General features: G+C 38.6%; 1 protein-coding gene and 1 long non-coding RNA gene across 2 annotated transcripts; both read right to left on the minus strand.

Annotated features, from left to right (window-relative positions):
• Positions 1-3,249: 3,249 nt before the first annotated feature.
• On the minus strand, positions 3,250-8,291 carry LOC309841349. The gene is made up of 3 exons (XR_014299077.1): positions 6,832-8,291; positions 4,902-5,013; positions 3,250-4,492 (listed from the first exon to the last, which is right to left on the minus strand). It is a non-coding gene; the product is annotated as an uncharacterized lncRNA (long non-coding RNA).
• Positions 8,292-9,774: 1,483 nt separating this feature from the next.
• LIN7C (lin-7 homolog C, crumbs cell polarity complex component) lies at positions 9,775-20,275 on the minus strand. The gene is made up of 5 exons (XM_082684235.1): positions 20,198-20,275; positions 16,824-16,942; positions 16,256-16,327; positions 13,783-13,992; positions 9,775-13,175 (listed from the first exon to the last, which is right to left on the minus strand). Exons 1-5 carry the CDS (start codon positions 20,232-20,234, stop codon positions 13,020-13,022), a joined length of 594 nt encoding a protein of 197 aa, XP_082540361.1. The 5' UTR covers positions 20,235-20,275; the 3' UTR covers positions 9,775-13,019.
• Between the last annotated feature and the right edge of the window lie 251 nt (positions 20,276-20,526).

Raw genomic sequence — 20,526 nt, forward strand, 5'->3', positions numbered from 1 at the left:
AAAATAACAACAATCACTCTGAAGCACACAAAATAACAATGGAAAATGGCTGATCTATTAAAAGTTGCACTGTGGCCAGATCTGGGCTTCTGGGCCCATTTTCCTCTACTGCCACATGCGCAGATTTGACAGACCTTGGGATGGAAGGACTGGCAGCTTCTGGTGTGACTGACTGAAATCCATTTTTGAAATCAGCTCTTTTCAAGACATCACCAAAGAGGTCTCAGTTTCCTGACCTGGTTGGACATCCTGGGGTCAGAGACCCTTTTCAGTACTTCTGAAGACCCATATTCACCCCAAGTTCCAAAACATTCAGATAAACATCAAAAATATTTTCCTATTCATGCCCAGTCTTTCTAAACCCGATTTTCTTATTCTGAGCTTTTCCCTTTCAAATCAAACCCAAGAGGTGAAAGACATTCAAAGGACACAATTTCCGAATGACAGAACCACATGTAGATCCCAAGGCCTGAGTGCCTGAGAGCCTACTGGGGAGGCTCAGAACTAAGCAGAGGTAAATAAGCATTACAGAAGCCAGGCATTGTAACAGATAGAACAGTGAAAGTGTAAAAAAAAAAAATAATAAAAAAAATAGAAATCTAGAAAGATTATCACCTGGTCACTCTGAGAAATTGTTAGGAGCAAAGTACTAACACAAAGTTCAGTCACAGAATTGGGTTCCTTTTTACTCTTTCAGAATTCCAAATAAGAGCTTGAACATTTTAGGAAGACCATAGCATGAGACAAGATTTCAAAGAACCACATGCAAAATGCTGGCATCCCATAAGCCAAACGCATGCAGAAGACCAGCGCTTGGGAGTAGTTTTTACCTGGCAACTGAAATATCCCAGAAAGCTCTTCTTCATCTGCATGAACATATTTGGAAAGGAATCTAGGAAAGAAGCAGTAAGAGAATTTAAACTCAAAGAGAAGCTGTGGGAAGATGGGGAGAGAAAACATCCCATTCTGTAGATTCTTTCTATTCCTGACTTGGACGCCTATTGTGTCAAGAAGGACACTACTGAACACCTCACGGGTAATTTCAAAAGCTTTCTTTTTGTCTAGTGACAGTTACCATGACTCTCTTCAAAATAAGGAGTGGCAATAACAATGAAAACTTTTAATCACCCTAGGACTTTTGAAAATGTTTTTAAAACCTTTTTTTTTTTTTTTAAAGATTTTATTTATTTATTTGACAGAGAGAGAAATCACAAGTAGGCAGAGAGTCAGGCAGAGAGAGAGAGAGAAGCAGGCTCCCGCTGAGCAAAGAGCCCGATGCGGGGCTCGATCCCAGGACACCGAGATCATGACCTGAGCCGAAGGCAGCGGCTTAATCCACTGAGCCACCCAGGCGCCCCTAAAACCTTTTTTTAAAATAAAATCGGAGACAATGATTTTAAACAACACAGGCAAACTACCAACCATCTGTAATTTTCATTTGAGAAATGAGCAAAGACAACTATGGAGACCAGATCAATGGTCTTAGACTTTAGGATGATGCCCAAAACGCTATTCTTGGAGTCTGGTCGGCAAACTCTTAGTACTATTTATTAAACTTTTTGCGTCATGTTACTGTTAAAATATATGAACTCTGTTCATAGAACGGAATAAGTAAGGAAAGTTAAAAAATTTTTTCAATATGAAAATGAATAAAAGACCTTGAGGTAAGGTGCCTGGGTGGCTCAGTTCTCAGGCGTCTGCCTTTGACTCAGGTCATGATCCCAGGGTCCTGTGATGAAGCCCTACACTGGGCTCTCTGCTCAGCGGGAAGCCTGCTTCTCCCTCTCCCACTCCCCCTGCCTGCTCATGTTCCCTCTCTCACAGTCAAATAAATAAATAAAATCTTAAAAAACCTTAAAAAACAAAAAACAAAAAGACCTTGAGGGGATAGAGAAATATATATATCTTTTCGAGCCCCATGAACTCATGACCTGGGGATCAAGAGTCACATGTTCTACCTACTGAGCCAGTCAGACGCCCTGAGATGAAAGAAACATATCATAATAACTTGGCCAGTTTGCTCCTTTTATATCAGAATAACACAAACTGTAAAGATTTCCAACATTCTCTGGAATGTTACATGTAGACTGGCCTACTTTAATCTAAACTGTTTATCCCTTAGCAGAGTAGATTCGGAATAAAAAGTTTAGATTAAAGTAGGCCAGTCTACATGTAAATCACCTGGGAAGATGTTTAAAAACTCCCCCTCCATTGATTCTGATGTCGTAAGCCTGACATGGGGCTCTGGATTCTCAGTATTTAAAATTTCTTTATTTTAATGTAGTCTCCCACCCAAATTTATGATTCTCTGATAGAAGATTGTGCAAGCGTGGGTCCTTGGAGAAGCAAACACAGATCATAGGATAGCTCATGCCAGACATTTCTTAGGGGAAGTATTTCTGAGGGAAAATGGGAAGAGGAAGGACAGAGGGAGACCTTTTAGAACCATTAGATTGGGACACAGGTTTGACTCCAGGACAGGAGAGAAGGAAGGACAAGAAGTTGGGTGAGTCTTTGAAGTGTAGTTGACACGGATAGACCTGGAGGGGATTATGCTAAGTGAAGGGAGTCACGCAGAGAAGACAATTATATGGTTTCACTCTTTTGTGGGACATAAGCAATAGCACCGAGGACTACAAGGGAAGGGAGGGAAATCTGGAGGGGGAGAAATCAGAGAGAGAGAGATGAGCCAGGAGAGACTGTGGACCCCAGGAAGTGGACTGAGGGTCTCAGAAGGGAGGGAGGGAGGGGGTGATGGGTACTAAGGAGGGCATGTGTAGTGATGAGCACTGGGTGTTATACGTAACGGATCAATCATTGAACGCTACATCAAAACTAATGATGTACTACTCTGCGGTGGCTAATTGAACATAATAAAAAATAAATAAATAAATGCTTTTTGTAAGGGAAGAGAAAAGTGCAGTTCTATCAAGGTTTGGCAAGATCAGTGGGGAGACCCGGAGAGAAAATCACCATCGGAAGAGTCCCTTTGTCTCCTGAGCAAGCCTGCTTTAGCTGTGCTCGGTCCCTGACTGGGTCCAGCCCAGCGAAGATGTGGTGAAGGATTTTCTCAGCAGGACTGAGAGAGTCCATTAGCCTCCCCATAGCCACAGGGGCATTTCCGTGGCAGCCTCACCAAAGAAGGTACGGTAAGGAGTCCCTCCCTTCATGCAGCTTCCAGTCCAACATAATTTAGGGAATTTAGAAAAGACCTTAAGGCTTGTTGAGTCTCCTGTCTGAGGCTGAAGAATGGGCAAGTGTCTCTGTCACTCTTGGATGCATCAAGCATCAGCGTACTCACACGCCCATCTGTAGCGTCCCTCTCTGAGCAGATGGGCTGTTCAGAAGTTCCATCCTCTGTGGTGCCAAGCTCTTTCTCCTTGATACGTTAAAATACTCAGAAATACAAAGACATGTGGAGATCATATGTAAAATCCCCTCGTTCAACAGTGAGAAATCGGACCCACAGAGGGTAACTACATTACCCCCGGCAACATACCTGGTGAATGGCAGATCTGGAGCTAATCTGGAGTGCCTGCTCTCTCTCTCGGACAAATAAATAAATAAGTAAAATCTTAAAAAAAAAAAAAAAAGATGGATGCTCTAAATGGGCATGTGAGTACTCTATAATTGGTTTGTGTTTTTAATTTAGACGGAAGAGAGAAAAATTTTTCACAAATGTAGTGTCATGCAAAGCAAGTTAATCTCAAGGCCTCAGATGGTCTTTGGTTTATTTAAGGAACGTGCCATGTCCTCTCTGAAAGGACTTTTCTCTTGATCAAACATCCTGTTTGGGCTCGGGTGAAGATAAGGAAGAGGCTCAAAGCCAAAGACAATTTCCAGTCAACTCGAGTTGTTCGTACTTAGAAGCCCTACAATAATACTACAGGAATCCTCCCTCCGCACAATCCCTGGCAGCCTATAGACCAAATGTAGGTAGATAGTCACATAAGTTGGTGATTTGTACAGATTTGCTCTGTTTTCTTTCAAGGTGTATTTGAGTTTACTCATTTACGTGTTTTGACTTTTATAAAATACATTTAAAGATTAATTTTGCATGTGAAAGAAAAGACTGGGTACATTGGGTACAAACAAGAGGAGAGGTTATTATCTCGCTGCAGAAAGTCTGCAGAGAGGTCAGGCCTCCGGGCAGGTTGATGTGGCCACTCAGTGATGTCATCAAGAACCTGAGGTTCTTTCTATTTCTTCTCTGTTCTCTCTTCAGTATTGGCTGCAAACTCTGGCAATTCCATGGCTGTGGCAGCAGTTAGGCTCCAGAGAGGAAGATGCTGCGGGTCACACAGGGTCACAGGGAGAACCCCCCAGGGTGGTCTGGAGACAGAAGACCTCAGCAAGCAGAGTGTTTGGGCCACAACTAGATTATAGAACTCAGGAACAGCCAGGCAGAAGACACGCAGAGGGCACCGTTGGGGGACATGGAGCTTCTGTGTCTTCCTTCTCCAGGGGTGCCGCTCTCCTCATACTGCTCCACCTGTTCACCAACCTGAGAGTCAAATCAATAGATTTTTAAATTTTTGGCCTGATCTTTAGTCAGCAAGAACGGTTAGAAATTTCTGAAACAGAAACAGTAGCACTTTGGTGCCATCTTGTGGTGAAATATGAAAAGGCAGGAGGAAACCGACTATACACATAGAGTATAATCAATCCGTGAGGTTCTCCCCATTTACAGAAAGGAGGTAAGAAAGGGGGGTGTGTGAGTGTGTGTGTGCACGTGCTATTGCCTCCTTCCCTCCTTAATAATATTTAAAATGAAAATATTTATAAAAATTCCAATATTTCCAATATTTGCAAATTTTAAAAATGGTTTAGATTATGGTTTAAAATTTTGTTTTGTTTCCAACCATTCTTCTCATACAATTATTTGTATGTTTATGATTTACCTTGCTGTGGGGACACCACACCTTCTAGGTTTAAATTCTCAGTGTCTACTTCTGCTTACATGCATGGAAGCATTCATTCTATGCAACATGGCATGACGATCCAAGCTCTAATCTGGGAAAAAGAAAGAGGCATTTTTGTTTTGGCTCCGCCCATATCCGTCTAGGGAGTGAGCGAGCTGTGCCCTTGCAGGATGGAAAGATGAGAGCTGAGCCATGGTCCAGACTAGGTTGATGCATTTGGCTAATTTGAAGAAGCATTTACTTCTTCTTCTTCTTTTTAAAGATTATTTATTTATTTGTCAGATAGAGAGAGAGAGAGAGAGAGAGAGAGAGATCACAAATAGGCCAAGAGGCAGACAGAGGCAGAGGGAGAAGCAGGTTCCCTGACGAGCAAGGAGCCCGATGTGGGACTCAATCCCAGGACGCTGGGATCATGACCGGAGCCGAAGGCAGCCGCTTAACCGACTGAGCCACCCAGGCGTCCCAAAGCATATTTACTTCTGAAGCCTAGATATATGCACTTGCCCGGTCTTTAATAGAAAGTAAGCTCTATGAGGCAAGGGCTTCATTTTGTTCTCTCTTGTATCCGTATCCCCTAGACCATAATTGTCCCATGGTAGACATTCAACAAATATTTGTAATATGAGTAAAAAATGAAGAGGACATTTTGGTACCCATCTGCCAACTCATTTGTCTTACTTCCTGCCATATTCAGAGCCATAATGGGGGAAAAGCAACCCTGTTTATTGGACCCTGTTGAAAACTCAAGTCCCCAGACAGGCACATGGATAGCTTCTGCAGTTCACACCATGCAGGTTTCTCTTCAAATGCCCATGTCCTCAGAGAGACCTTTCCTCACTTGCTAAAATATCATTCTTTCATATTATTTTCTCAACAAATATTGTCTATGTGCCAGGTACTATTCCTAGCTCTGGATATAGGACAGTGAACAAAACGGAATCCTGCCGGCCCTCAACAATTATGATCTTGGGGAGGGAGTGGGCTGACAAGATAGACAAATACAGATCAGCAGAGGGTGAAGGAGATTCCAGGCAGAGGAAAGAGCAAGTGTAAAGGCTTGTCATGTTTGGAGACACAAGAAGGGTGGCAAATAGAGGGAGCTAACGTAACTTTCTTTGCTATCTTCCATGAACAGGACCTGGCACTCTAATGGAGTGAGGGATTGATGAAGATATTATCCCTATAGTATTACGGTCCTTCCTGGACCATTTGTTTTAACATCAAGATCAGCTGACAAACTGTTGCTTTTTATGGTTCCAAGGTAAATAAATTCTTGATCTAACTGGGAATCATGGAACGTAAACCAATTCAACAAGGTAGAACAAATCACAGTACTGTTTCAGGCACCATGCTAGGTTAATGAGAGTGGTGATCCTTCTTGCTGTCATGAACTAAAATTCTAACGGGGAAAACACAATGAAGTGCATACTCTAAATAAGGCATTGCCACATTAACAGAGGATGAGGAATGTATCTTTGAGTGAACAGAAGCCTTAACAGTTGACTTCAGTTTAAACCTGAATGGGGAGCAGCAGCCAGTTTAAACCTGAATGGGGAGCAGCAACCAGAGGGAGAACCTTCTGGCAACAGGCCTTTGGTGTGGGGTCAAGCAAGCGGAGCAGGGGGAGGAGATGAGGCCTGAGAGGAAGTGGGGAATGAAGTGGGCAGAAACTTTCCAATCACAGCAAGGCGTTCAGATTCTATCCTAAGTACAATGAAGAGTTTTCGGGATGGAACAACACTATTGGTTCTGGCTGCATCCATGTTTTTCAGTCAGGCATGTGGATGCTAAGGAGCCAGTACAAACCTTTACAGGGTGAAATCCCCCTGGCCAAGGGCCAACTCTCATCATGTTCCACCTGGGGCAAGGGCTGCTATACAAAGTTTCTTCTCAGTGCTAGATCTTTTACCTCTGCCAACTCCTACATAAGTCCTTGAATTGAGAAAGATGCAGCCAGGCAGCAACTGGCAGCCCTAAAGAAAGGAAAAACAAAGTTCTGAGCGGGTTCAGATGGCCCTTTGGAGGTACAAGCCCAACAGAGCTGCATGGGAGTCTAAGGAAGCGTCAAACAGAAAACAAAAGAACCCGGCATTCCCCCACTCCAGAGGTGAGAAATCTTCCCCTGGTCAGAACCACTTCTACTGACACCTTTTTATCACACATGGGGAAAGTCATATTCAACTTTGCTTCTGTACCTATTTTTGGTAACTAATGCCATCAAAACATGGATTCTCTAACACACGAGTTCTCTCGGGTTGCTGAAACAAAGTACCACAAACTGGACTGGGTGGCTTAAGTAAGAGAAATTTATTCTCATGGCTCCGGAGACTAAAGTCCAAGATCCAAGTGTGTCTGCAGGTTTGTCTCTTGTGAAAGAGAATCTGTGAAAGGACTGTGAAAGAGAATCTGGTCATACCTTTCTGCTGGTTCCTGGAAGGTTTGCCAGCAATTTTTGGTGTTCTTTGGCCTATAGAAGCATCACCCCATTCATCTGCTCATGGTGTTCCCCGCGTTGTATTCAAATTTCCCTTTTTTTAAAAAATTTTTAATTTAAATAAACATATAGTGTATTTTTATCCCCAGGGGCAAATTTCCCTTTTTTAATGAAAATACCAGCCATGTTGGATTAGGCTCCCCCCTCGCTTTAACTGGATGACCTCTGTAAAGACTCCATCTTCAAATTAGGCCACATTCTGAGGTACTAGGGGTTAGGACTCCAATGTATCTTTTTTGGGAGGCACACAATTCAATCTGTAACACCTTAAGATGCAAAATCAAAGTTAGATGGCATTTAAACTCTGGGCTCAAACCTACATCAAGTTAAGAGATACCAGAAACACAAATTTCCTCCTATTTCATGTCGATTGCACTTTTTGCCAAATAAAAAACAAAACTAAAGGTTTGAGTTTTTGAAACTGATTAGAATTACTTTCCAGAACTGCCAAATAAGAGCAAAGTAAGGGGAACTTATCAGCAACCAATGGCTAAATTTTCTTTTTATCCCCCTGGTTACAATTCTGGAGATTGTAACAAATTAAGATTTCTTCCACACTTCCTCCTCTAAAGAAAACATAAAAAAAGAAAAAAGAAAGCCTTTTTATAGGACCAAAATATACCTCTGCAGTTGATGAGTATTAGGAGAGCTCTCACACCTAGCTTGTTGATATAAAGCACATTGTCCTTTAAAAAAAAATTAAATTGATATAATAAAATTTACAAATGGGTTCTATATGAATTTATCATTTGCTTACCATATGAAGTAAATCTTAAAAATCCCAGTAGGTGGAGGTTATCTGCCACCAAATAAGTGAACAAAAAACTGGGTCACCACTTCATTAATTAAAATGAGAGTAATTAACAATAGTGAGTATTTTAAAACCAGAATTGAATGATTTAGAGAATCGGTATTCTAGCTTATTGGTATTTTGAAGAAACTGAATGCTAACAGTAAGTGCTTTTTGTTGTATCCCTTGTGGCTTAACACATCTGCATGCATTTTAAAAATACACAATGCTGAATTATGCCTTTTATATGTCTGACACCCATTCCAGCAATCCATGGTTTCATATCCTTCCTACAAACTGCTTTTTTTTTTAAAAAAACTGCTTTTTTGATTAAACAAATCCCTTACTTGAACTTAGTGTGATTTTGATTTTGAATGTGGCCTTAATCCTCCACCCCCCAAGCCCCACCAATTTTAGAATTCCATTAGCTCTTTGATCCAAGTGGACAGAAATCTGAAAATTCCTTATGAATCTTATTCCTTATGAAATTTTCAAACATAATTTTTACTTATTTATCTTTAAAGATTTTATTTATTTGAGAGAGAGACAGAGAAAGCACAAGGGGGGAGGGTCAAAGCAAGCAGCAGGCTCCCCCCTGAGCACGGAGCCTGACGTGGGACTGGATCCCAGGATGCCGGGATCATGATCTGAGTGGAAGGCGAGACGCCCAATTGACTGAACCACCCAGGTGTCCTTCAAGCATAATTTAAAGGCTGTTTCTTCACCATCAAAAGTAAGAACTTGCTAATTTTAATTATGTGGTCACATATCTTCCTTCAACTACTAAGTTCCCTTAAGCTTTTATATGCAAATAATAGCAGACACAAATAGCACTCACTTCACCAGGCACCTTTTTCAGGGCTTGACAGATAACGACCAGTTACAGGCATTCTTATTACACATGACAGGTGAGGAACTAAGGTCCAGAGAAGTAACTTCTGTTAAGATTACACAATAATGGTGAGTCTGGGATTCACACCAGGGTAGTGAGCCTGTACACACTGTGCCGTCAATCACATGCCATACTGCCTCTCTCAAAATAACACAAGAGAATTTTTTCTGTAGTTATATTTTATGAAAGACAAAACAAAATATAGGAATTCAAAGGTTCACTCAATAGTAACTACCATACATTATGCTTTTTACCTTATGTAAAAGTTATTTTATACAGAGCTTTCAGAAACACATTTATTGTAGAAGTTATACCAATTTTTTTTTTAATCCAAATAATAGGAACATAATACAAATTTATTTTAAATAAACCTTAGAATCAGGATTAACTTGGTAAATGAAGTCATCTATTGAAAAAGTGTTAAATCCATTTGGGGCTTACTTCCTTGCCTCAAACCAAAGAATTAAAGTAGAAGCAAACTATCTGCTGATATTTTTAGAAACTATGTCCAGGTACAAATTAGTTTGGAAGTTCTTGAAAATTAATGAGCAGGCAAATTGGTTTTCTCCGCTATTTAACCATTACAGAACTACAATAACCACTGAAGAAACACTATTAGTGGAATTCTGGACAATAGAAAGTATAAAACACCAGACTGTTAGGAGAGACAACAAAATTTAAGTTAGAAAATTCATAAACATACATTTATTGGAAATACAATTACCAGAGTCCTGGATATTTCAGTGATCATTCCACATTATAAAATATTCATAACATGTATTCTTTTAAGTCTACACCAAGTCATGCTGACATTCTTTTCAGAGAAGCCATAGCCGTTTCTTCTATTAAATGCTATAATATTCATTTAAATTGTAAACAAAGTACTTGAGCCAAACTACTTAAGTACTTGAGAAAAATAACTAAAAAATTTAGTAGAGGAAGACAACGATTTTTTAAAAACACATCTGAATTACCAAACCCCAAAGAACCAGGCCATTATAATCTAGTATACTAACAGATAAAGCGGCCATATGAAGACAGCACATAATTATCAATGACAGTATTTCTCACCTGCAGTTTTTAAACATGCTTTCTCAACTAATAAACATTTATTTTTGTTAAGGTTTAAAGGCCAAAGGGGCAGAAAGGTGACAGACATTAAAATTTTAAACTACTGGCAGATTTAAAAAAAAGATAAAAGATAAACTGTAATTACTTCCCAAATAAGGAATGCCAAGTATCTTTTATTCTTAAAGAAATTACTAAGGAAGATACTCAATTACTATATTTGCAGCTACTTAAAGGTAGCCGTAATTTGAGTTATTCTACTCTGATACTTCCAAACAGAACCCAGTGTAATTAGAGCATTTTATAAAGAGGAAAACAAGCAGTTTTCTACCCTAGATGTCCTTTAGAACTACCTGGGAAGCTTAAAAAATTAAGTATCTGGCTGCACCCTCAAAGATTCTGAACTTACTTGGTATGGAATGGAAGTCCTGTAGTGCTACTTCTTAAAAGCTCTGCAGGGCGTTCTAATGTGCAGCAAAGGCTGAAAACCACTGAGTCCACCCCTTTTGAAATACCAAGAAATTAGATGGAAATTGGGTAGTTTATAATTTATAAATAAGAAAAACTTATTATATACTTATAATGTGCCTAGTTACGTTCATGAATCATACATTTATTTATAAGATGACAACTCCCTTCATTCCCTCACTATATACTAGACCACTACTGTACATCATTGCCACTGAACGAATGTATTTTTCTATGGTCAAGATTTAAAATTCTGGGATACACTGTGAAAACTGCATTAACAAAAACAAACTACTGCTACTCATGCTCAAGCAAAACTACTGTATTTGGCTCCTTTAAGCTATCTTTATTTTAAGAATTATAAATAAGTGCCAACCCACACAACGAACAGATTGTGGATTACTGTAGAAGGAAAAAAAATAGCTTACTCAACTTACTAAGTTTCAACACCAAAAAAGATTGAACTTGGCTGAAAGTTCTGAAACAGCTGAGATACTGAACCAGGAAGCTATAATTTATAATGAAATGTTGACACACCCTTAAAAGCTACTACAGCTGTAGCTATACTAAAATAAGATTTTTCAGGATTTACTTACCCTGTAATGCAAGAATACGAGCATAATAATATTACTGTTTTTATATGCACCAATATCTCTCTTTAATATGTAAAGCTCTACAACAAATACCTCTAATAATTTTACAATTAAATTAAGTCCATAATTCTACACTACTTTGGTCTCAACATTTTAAAAACATCAATTAATTTTGAAAATACACAATTTAACAACATGATCCTATCAATACAAGCACGTTTTGTAGTGGACTAAAGACACATTCAACCATGCAATCCAGTGTTCAATACCTAAACGATAAATAACAATGCTGATTGACTTATTCTGAAAATCATTGAAAACTGGAATAATCTTGTAAGACTCACAGTGCTCACAAACATGCAGAAAAAGGTATACATTTCTATTCTTCCAGAAGGAATGTTACAAAATGCCCACTTTTTACACAGGGTCAGTAATTAGGATAAATTCCTTATACATTTCAACCCATTATCTTCTTTTTAGCATCTGTCACTTTAAATTCTTAAAAACCATACAAACGTTCCTATAAGTTGTGACTGAAAATGAACCTCAACTCTTAATTTCCACCTTGAAAAAGACCTCAGTCATAGTCCTACACTAGTAGCTGCCTTTCAGTTAAAGAGTGACATCCAGTGGACAAATGAAAGTATCTCTCACAATTCCCATCATTTGAATCAAAGATCACATCTCTGAATTCAACCATCTCAGTATGAATGAGTTCCTACTCATTTTGACTTAAGAGTCTGCAGATTCTTATGAATATATCATCTCATAATTTCTATGTATCTTAAGTATATCCTTCTATCTTCTTCCTACTTAAAACCAATTCTTATGTTGAGCTAGTTAAGAGTGTGTAACCCTTGAGGCTAGTGAGGTTGAGTATTCCTTTATTTTGCTTCTGCTATTTACCAGAACGAACTAATTGGCTCATCTCTAGGAATGGAAACACCAAAATATAAGAAATATATTTAAATAAAAATGAACAGTATTAAAAAGAATTTGCAAAAGATGAAACCTGAACCTGTTTTTGCATTTGTAATTTAAGATATGTTGTTGAACATAAATAGGTATAATCAGTAATATCCTCTTGCCTCACTGCTCAAATATTATGAAATATATATTTTAGCAATGATTGTTTCAGTGTTTAAAAACTTTTATAAATCAGTATAAATGAATATTCATTATACGTTATGTTTAAATAAAAGTAAAAAACTTCTACTTTGCTGCGTTATGATTTACCACTGATTATATATATTATGTGTGTGTTCAAAGTACAAAATGCAGCAGTGCTGTGAACACTGATAGTGTAATGAACTGCTGTAGCTGAGACTGTTAACGTTTAATTTCTTGGAAAACCATAAAGAAATTTTACAGGTTAAAAAAAATAGAGTAAGCAAAAAAAAGAATTGGAGAACTGTTATTTTTAAATAAGCAGCCAAATGAAGAAAACTTTTTTTTCCTAAAAAAAGATTAAGAATGTAAAAGTACATTTTAATATTAAAAAAGCATTTTTAAAAATCTATAACAACTTTATGACAAAATCTGCATTTGAAAAAGGCCTGTAAAAACAGCAGGACAGAATTGCCCTCATCACCTTTCACTTTTTCTTGTCAGAAAAGTGTATGCATCTCTGGAACCACAACAATGTTAAAATAGGTGTTTATAAAATGGCAAGGAGGATTTCACAGGAAGTTTCTGTTTCTTTTTTACAATCATTGGCATTGAGGCCATCAGTAGGTCACAAGTAAAACTTTTCTAGCTAAAAGCAAAATGGAATATAAAGTTTTGAACTGCATTAGGTCTGTTGCCTGCGTTTCGCTGATCTCATTTTTTCAAAGCGTGACTCCATTTCTTCTAGGACCTTGGGTGTATATCGTACTACTAATTTAACCTTTCCCTGAGCTGCTTTCAGCAGTTCTACAGCTTTTTCATGATGTTCTCCTTCAACGCTCTAGGAAAAAAATAGACATGAACACACATACAATTAATATTCAGGTTTTGTTAGGTAACTCAAAACACAAAATGTTTACAATACATATAAGTAAAAAAGTTTTAATGTATCATCTCAACACAACAAACCTATGAGATAATCTGGCTTTATCATTTTAATCCATGTGAAATCTTCTGCTAAAATAGTATTGTTTGTAGTCCAGGAACTGGTTTTTAAGTTCCAAATAATTACTCCTAATACCAATTTATTTGCCGTATTATTTCACTAAGTCAGAATTAAATTAAGCAATGGCTCTACTATAAGACTAAAACAAGGGCAGACTTTTATTAATTTAATATACTTCCTTAACTACTAGAGAGCTTAATTATTTCATAAAAATCACACGAAGCATTGCAAATTTACATTGGAAAAGCAGCAAAACACACTTAAAATGCCTTAAAAAGTATCTGTGTCCTAAGTAGTACTGCCCAGGATTCTCCTAAGGGATTTCTGAACTACAAAGCTTCTTTGGTTTTCCCTCACCCCCACCATCTTGTTTCTAGAACTCAAATACACCCCCAAGTGGTTACAATGCATTACTACAAATAGAAATAAAATTCATCCATACCACTCCATTAACAGAAAGGAGTTGATCTCCCCGCTTGAGGCCCCCATGTCTATCAGCAATTCCACCTGGAATTATTCGAGATATATAGATTGGAGAGTTTTGTTCTTTGCCTCCCATAATATTGAATCCAAGGCCTTCTTCTGTTTTTGGTAGCTCAACAACACGAGGATGAGAATGTCCTTCGCTGGCAGCAAATGCAGCCACAGTAGCCTCAAAGAAAATTTTACATATTTAAAAATGTGAACTTTATTTGTTTCAGTCTTTTTGTCTCTTTTTAATTTTTTTTATTTTTTAAAGATTATATTTATTTATTTGACATGAAGATAGAGCGTGAGCACAAACAGGGGGAATGGCAGAGGGAGAAGGTCCCTGCCGACAAGGAGCCTGATTTGGGACTTGATCCCAGGAGCCTGGGATCATGACCTGAGCCAAAGACAGATGCTCAACTGACTGAGCCACCCAGATGCCCCTTTTTGTCTCTTTTTTATTTACTTTTGATGTGTGCATGCTCACAAATCACTGGGAGTTAGGAGAAGATAAAACTAAGTGCATGGGGTTTTAGAGATGATGACTAGAAAGCACACCCTGAATCTATATAGGAGGTGTTAAGATTGATTAGGTCACTCAGCCACCCAGTGTCCAGAACTTCTGAGCAGCAATAGGCAAGCAGGCTTGCCTGGCAGATGAACACTGGAGCAATTTAACAGAAAACTCCTCCCCCAGCATGCCAGCAGCCCTGAACTTGGGGCTCAAGAGCCTGGCTCCTTCAGGAGTTTTTGTACAAGCACAAACTACATACATAATAATCTGTAAGGAGATAAGTGTTCTTACACAGTCATTTGGGCTGCTGTAATATGTAATAAATGACAAATTAAATAATTCACTGCTGAGAAAAAGATGGGTACAGACAACCGTGAAATTTTTTGTTGCTTTAGTTAACTACCCAGTTACTACTAAAATCCCACAGAAGATGAAACAAAGTCACATCTTCTTCAAAACTTTCAAATTTAGACTAATCTACATTAATTCTAACACAAAGTTGAGATTTGCTTCATTCTGCTTTTAAAGGTAATGAAGTAATCTGGTACCATTTTTCATGACAGTTCAGGGTACATGAGCAAAAATGGGAAGGAGGAAATCAAGATCTACTGAATATCACTAGGTTCCAAGGTCTGAAAGAATCTGTTTTAGATAACAGAACTAAGGTCCAGAAATTCAGTAAGCCATGAAGGTCATAAAACTAAGGAATTTCAAGCCAAGTTTCTATACTTTTATAGCAAATGGTAGATATCTGATAGTCTTATTTTGAAAACTAACAGAGTATCTTTCTCTCTCTCTCTTTTTTAAAGATTATTTATTTATTTATTTATTTGACAGACAGAGATCACAGGTAGGCAGAAAGCCCGATGCATGGCTAGATCCCAGGACCCTGGGATCATGACCTGAGCCGAAGGCAGAAGCTTTAACCTACTGAGCCACCCAGGCACCCCTAACAGAGTATCTTTCAAGTTGCACTAAACTGTCTCAAATACAGAGAAAGACATTTTTTAATGCTCTTCCAAACTGTATCCACATGTTTAAGTGTTTATATTCAACAAAGAATCCAATATTTCCTTTTATGGACCAATAACTAACAAGACAAAAGTACTTGCTAATGAGTAAATCTAATATAAGTCACCTAATGCTGATATTTATTTTAACAAAACATGCTAGACATTGAGGTCAATGCTAGAAATATCAGAGGAAACCACTGCTACCATATGCAGCTCTGAGGAGGTAACCTACTAACAACATCACCCTGTATTTGCAGAGTTAAGGTAAAGGTGAAAAGCAAAGAGCAACCTGCAGGAGTACCCAGTCCTACCATTTGCTGTTTGTGTGGTCTGAGAAAAATAATCTAATCTAATGTTTCCTCACTGATAAAATCAGAATAATATATACCTCAGAGTTTTGATGAAAATTTACATAATGATATATGTATATTATATATAACAACGGTGTATTACATGTGCATTATTATTTTTGTGCAAGTGTATTTTTTTTTTTTAATTTTATTTATTTATTTGACAGACAGAGATCACAAGTAGGCAGAGAGGCAGGCAGAGAGAGAGAGAGAGAGGAGGAAGCAGGCTCCCCGCAGAGCAGAGAGCCCGACGTGGGGCTCGATCCCAGGACCCTGCAATCATGACCCGAGCCAAAGGCAGTGGCTTAAGCCACTGAGCCACCCAGGCGCCCCTGTGCAAGTGTATTTTTAATGCATTATCTAAACCATATAATGAAGTATTCCTTGCAAAGCCAATAAAAAATGTCTTATCCTTGTATGTGAGACAGGTTTAGTGTGGCTTGAAAGATACTCTATGTTAGTTTTCAAAACAAGCCTTTCAAATATCTAATAATTACATATTTTAAAACTTTCATTTATGATGAATTCTCTCACTTTTACTAAATAACAAAAAACAAAAACAAAAATTACCTTTGCAGTTGCATTAGCTCTCACTTCAGGACTGCTACTGATGTCCACAGTCTCGTAGACATGTTCATATACCTGTAAAACCCAACATCGTCATGATTTAAAATCTCAGAATATACTACATTTGAGTTCTAAGTTAATTTATTAAGCGTGTTCAAGTTTTAGGCAAAGTTATGCCATCTTGGTAAAATGTTTTTCTATTAAAAATTCCAAAAAATGAAAAGGTACAAAGTTCCAGTTATAAAATAAATATGGACATGAAAAGTATAGCATTGGGAATATAATGTTAGTATTGTAATAACATGTCTGGTGACAGATGATGACTACACTTATTGTGGTGAACACTGAATAATGAACAGAATTGCTGAATCAACATGTACACCTGAAATTTATGTTACATTGTATGTTAGCCATACTTCAACAAATTTTTTTTTTTCAAAAAATGAAGAGGGATAGGTTCTAATATTTTTCTAAAGTTTGTTTTCTTAAGAACTTCTGAACCCAAATTTCACAGTATTATGTTATACCTAATTAACTCAGGCTTTTGGTAAATTTAATACCATTTACTTACCTCTCTTACAGCATTGCAGAATTCACTTTGAAGGACTCTTTGTAAAGCCTGAAGTTTCTGTGGTGGTACCTCTCCACTTCTTTGCAGTTTTTCCAGTAACTCAATTGCTCTACAAATATCTAGAGTTAAACAAACAAACACTGACAGATGATTTTCTCTGAAGATTTTTTAAATGCCTCGTAACAAGATTCAGTCCCCAAGGATTAACCAGAAAAATGTAGAATATGGAGAAAAAAACAAAACATAAGAGCATGAGTTTGTGTGTTTGGTGGGGGGAAGGAGGGTTGTGAACACACATTAAGAGGGAGGAAATGCAAAATCTGAGAATGCTTTTATGCAATTATGAACCTAATGTTGCACACATAAGATCTGAAAAACAGTATCTTTGAAAAGATGGAGGAAAACTGAATATAAAATACTAAATGTCACAGGAAAGGACAGGTGTTCAAATGTGACAGATACATGAACTGTATTGCTTCAAAATGCTGACAGTTCTTTCTGGAACTAGTTAGACAATAAAAATTTGATCACTATTAGTGATCAAAGCACAGAGGAGTGAAAGGACTGTGTGCTAGTGAAATTCCTTTTCATTTCCCAAAGAAAACTATAATTTATATGTGGATATGAGCCATTCAGTAACAGATGCAGTTAGTGGCAGGGACAGTTAAAACAGTGGTATAAAGGAACAAATTAACTGTGGTCTGCTTTCAGCTTATAATCATTAACACAGTATTTTAATTAAGATAGGCTCAATCAAATACATATGTTCACAAAATAGAAAAATAAAAAGTTTTGTCAATCTGGCCTCAATATTAGCTGTGTGAGCGCAAGTTATTTAATGTCTGTGCCTCAGTGTTTCTGCTGTAAAATGAAGTTAACAGTACTTTCCTATAAGATGTACTTGACCAAAAAAAAAAAAAAAGACTTACCTGACAAAACCAAAAAACACATGTCTGACATGTAGCAAGCATAACTGTTAAGTTACCTGGATGTCAATTAATCACAAGAAATATTAAGGGGTTGTACAGATTGACACAAATATATTTAGCATGTTAGGAAATTCTCATTGGAAGTGTAAGAATATTTTATGAAAATTAAAAAATGTTACAAGATTCAGTTATACTGGGGCGCCTGGGTGGCTCAGGTTGGTTGAGCATCTGCCTTAGGCTCAGGTCATGATCTCTGGGTCTTGGGATGAGCCTTGCGGTCAGGTGCCGTACTTAGCAGGGCACCTCTCTCAAATAAATAAATAAAATCTTTTATAAAAAGACTTAGAGTCATGTTTAAAGCACTGTTAGTAACTGACTCTATTTTTTTTTCTTAACTGTTTTTGTACCCCAGGAGGCTAGAGTACATATTACTTTATTATTCTTTGCCTCCTTCTGAAAGGAAAAAGCTCTAAACTTTGTATTATACCACAAGTCTGAAACTTTTTCCTTATAGAATTAATATGGCCTTCTTTGTGTATGCAACTGCAAAACTAGGAATAAATGTAGTGAAAAAAGAAGTAGATTTTCAATTTCAGGTAATAAAAGCTTAAAATGATGTCAATCAAATGCAATGGAATCAGACTTTCCCCATTCTGATAACCCACCCCTAGGATGACTGGTGAATACAGATTGTTGGTTAATGGATTCTTTTAATTTACAAGTTATGATATGTAAGCTACATAAATATTTTGAAGTAACAAAAAATCTTTACTGAGCCTAAACTGTATCCAATACATGCTTAAATGTATTCCACTGAATCATGTTTTGATTATTTAGAAGACACTCAGAACTTGATCATATGCATTAATTTTAAATTGTAGGACTGTTGGGAGTGTTTGTTAATAGAGTTTGTTAAACCAAGTTCTAAAGAAAACAGGTGATGTAATCTTTCTTATCCTGCTAAATGGCAACCACTACCAATTCATCCTACTAAGCTGCTGAGCATTCTATTATAGGACTGAAAAGAACTCTGAAAAAGGGGGGGGGGGGGTCATGACTACCAAAACTAAATGCCAGAGGTGAAGTTTCACACTTTGTGCTGCACTTAAAAATACAAAAGACCGCCAACATGTTAGAATCCTGCAACTGGCTTTCAAAGAAAAACACCTACTCCTCTGTTCACAAGGAACAGAGTTGTTCCCACCTTCAAAGCACAGTGCCATTGTGCTCAAGAGGAAGATGTCACAGTCTTAGGCCTAACTTAGTAAGTCTTCCCAGAGTAGCTACTCCTCTGTCAAAAAGGATTCCTTAATGGTCTGGTGGGCAGGAGGGAAACAGTATGATTTATAAAGAGACTTACAAATAGTGAACACCGTAAGGAATTAATAATGTTAAGTGAGCATCTGTGTGAAGGTATGAGGAAAGAGGTTTCTCTAAGTACAGTAATTCCAAAAAATATAGTTCTTCTTGGGGTAGAAGTTACTTAATATTCAGGCTGTAACTGCAAATGTTAATATTTCGAAGATATTTACAATCGCCACCCCTTATTTTGTTTACTACTAGTACTCAAAATGTTCAGTTTGTTTTTCGCTTACCAATAACTTCTAATACTGGTGTGTCAAAGACATGCTTAGTTTGGGGAAGGAAAGAGTGGAATGCTGAAAATATGGAACAGGAGCCCGAAAGGAGCATAGCCATGTACTGTCACTAGCTCTTCCGTATCTAATTACTCAGCAGAACAGATTTTACTCTCTTGACAGTCTGCTCTAAAAAGCAAGCAACCAGCCAGTTACCAGTTTTAAGATCTGTAAAGAGGGAATAAGACTATACGTTCGGTATTTTACAACCTACCAATTCCAACTAGTTATGTAACCTTCTTCCCAAGACCAAATCAGCAGAATGGTTTTTAAAGCACCGTCTCGGTGCTTGGGAGGGGCACCAAAGCCAGGAAGTCGCCCGAAACAAACACAAGTGAGGCCGTGGTAAAAATAAAGTCGGAGTTCGTGCGTAAATACGGATTCTGGTAAATGCGCTGTGTGCCTGGGATGTCTGCGATGTGTGAGTGAAGGCGGGGACACCGGATTTGTGCGGGCAAAAATAAAGCCAGTGACTGCGGTTGGTCCCAAATGGGCTTGTGATGTTGGCTTCTGGGCGCCCCGTCTGCTGTGCGCACCCAAGGAGCGCGTGTGCGGCGTGTGTATGCGAACGCGGACAGGTGGTGTTTAACTGTACTGTGCCCCGGCATAGTCCATGTGAACAGAGCAGGGGTCTAAGTATCAGTCAAGGGACCACAAGCGCCCTCCCAGGGGCCAAGCGCAGCGACTTCGGCACCAGGGACAGCCTGGATCCAGATCTTGAAACCTGGGTCGCCCCTCCTCCCCTCCGGCAATACGGCACTCTTTCACTCCCGCCGCCCACCTCGGTCTCGGCCTCGGCCGTACTCACCCCTCTCCAGCCGCACAGGTTCCCCCAACGCCGCCATCTTCTCCCTTTGCCTGCAGACCCACAGGAAATGACGACATAGGGTGCGGTGGAGAGGCGGGGCTTAGCGGGAGCTGGAAGGCGACGGATTGACAGTATCGCGAGAGTAGGAGCGGAGGCTCTGACGGTAGTGGGGGCGATATAGGAGCAGGGATCTTGGCGATGGTCTTGCGCAGGGTAGGAAGCGGTCCTGAGGCTAGCGGATTCCCCGGTCTCCGAAGGCGAAGAAGCACCTTTCCTGACTCTTGCTGCCTGCCTCGGACTCAAGCCTTGTCCCACTTGCTTGGAACTTT

Source organism: Mustela nivalis, assembly GCF_964662115.1.
Source record: "Mustela nivalis genome assembly, chromosome: 9".
Lineage (NCBI taxonomy): Eukaryota > Metazoa > Chordata > Mammalia > Carnivora > Mustelidae > Mustela > Mustela nivalis.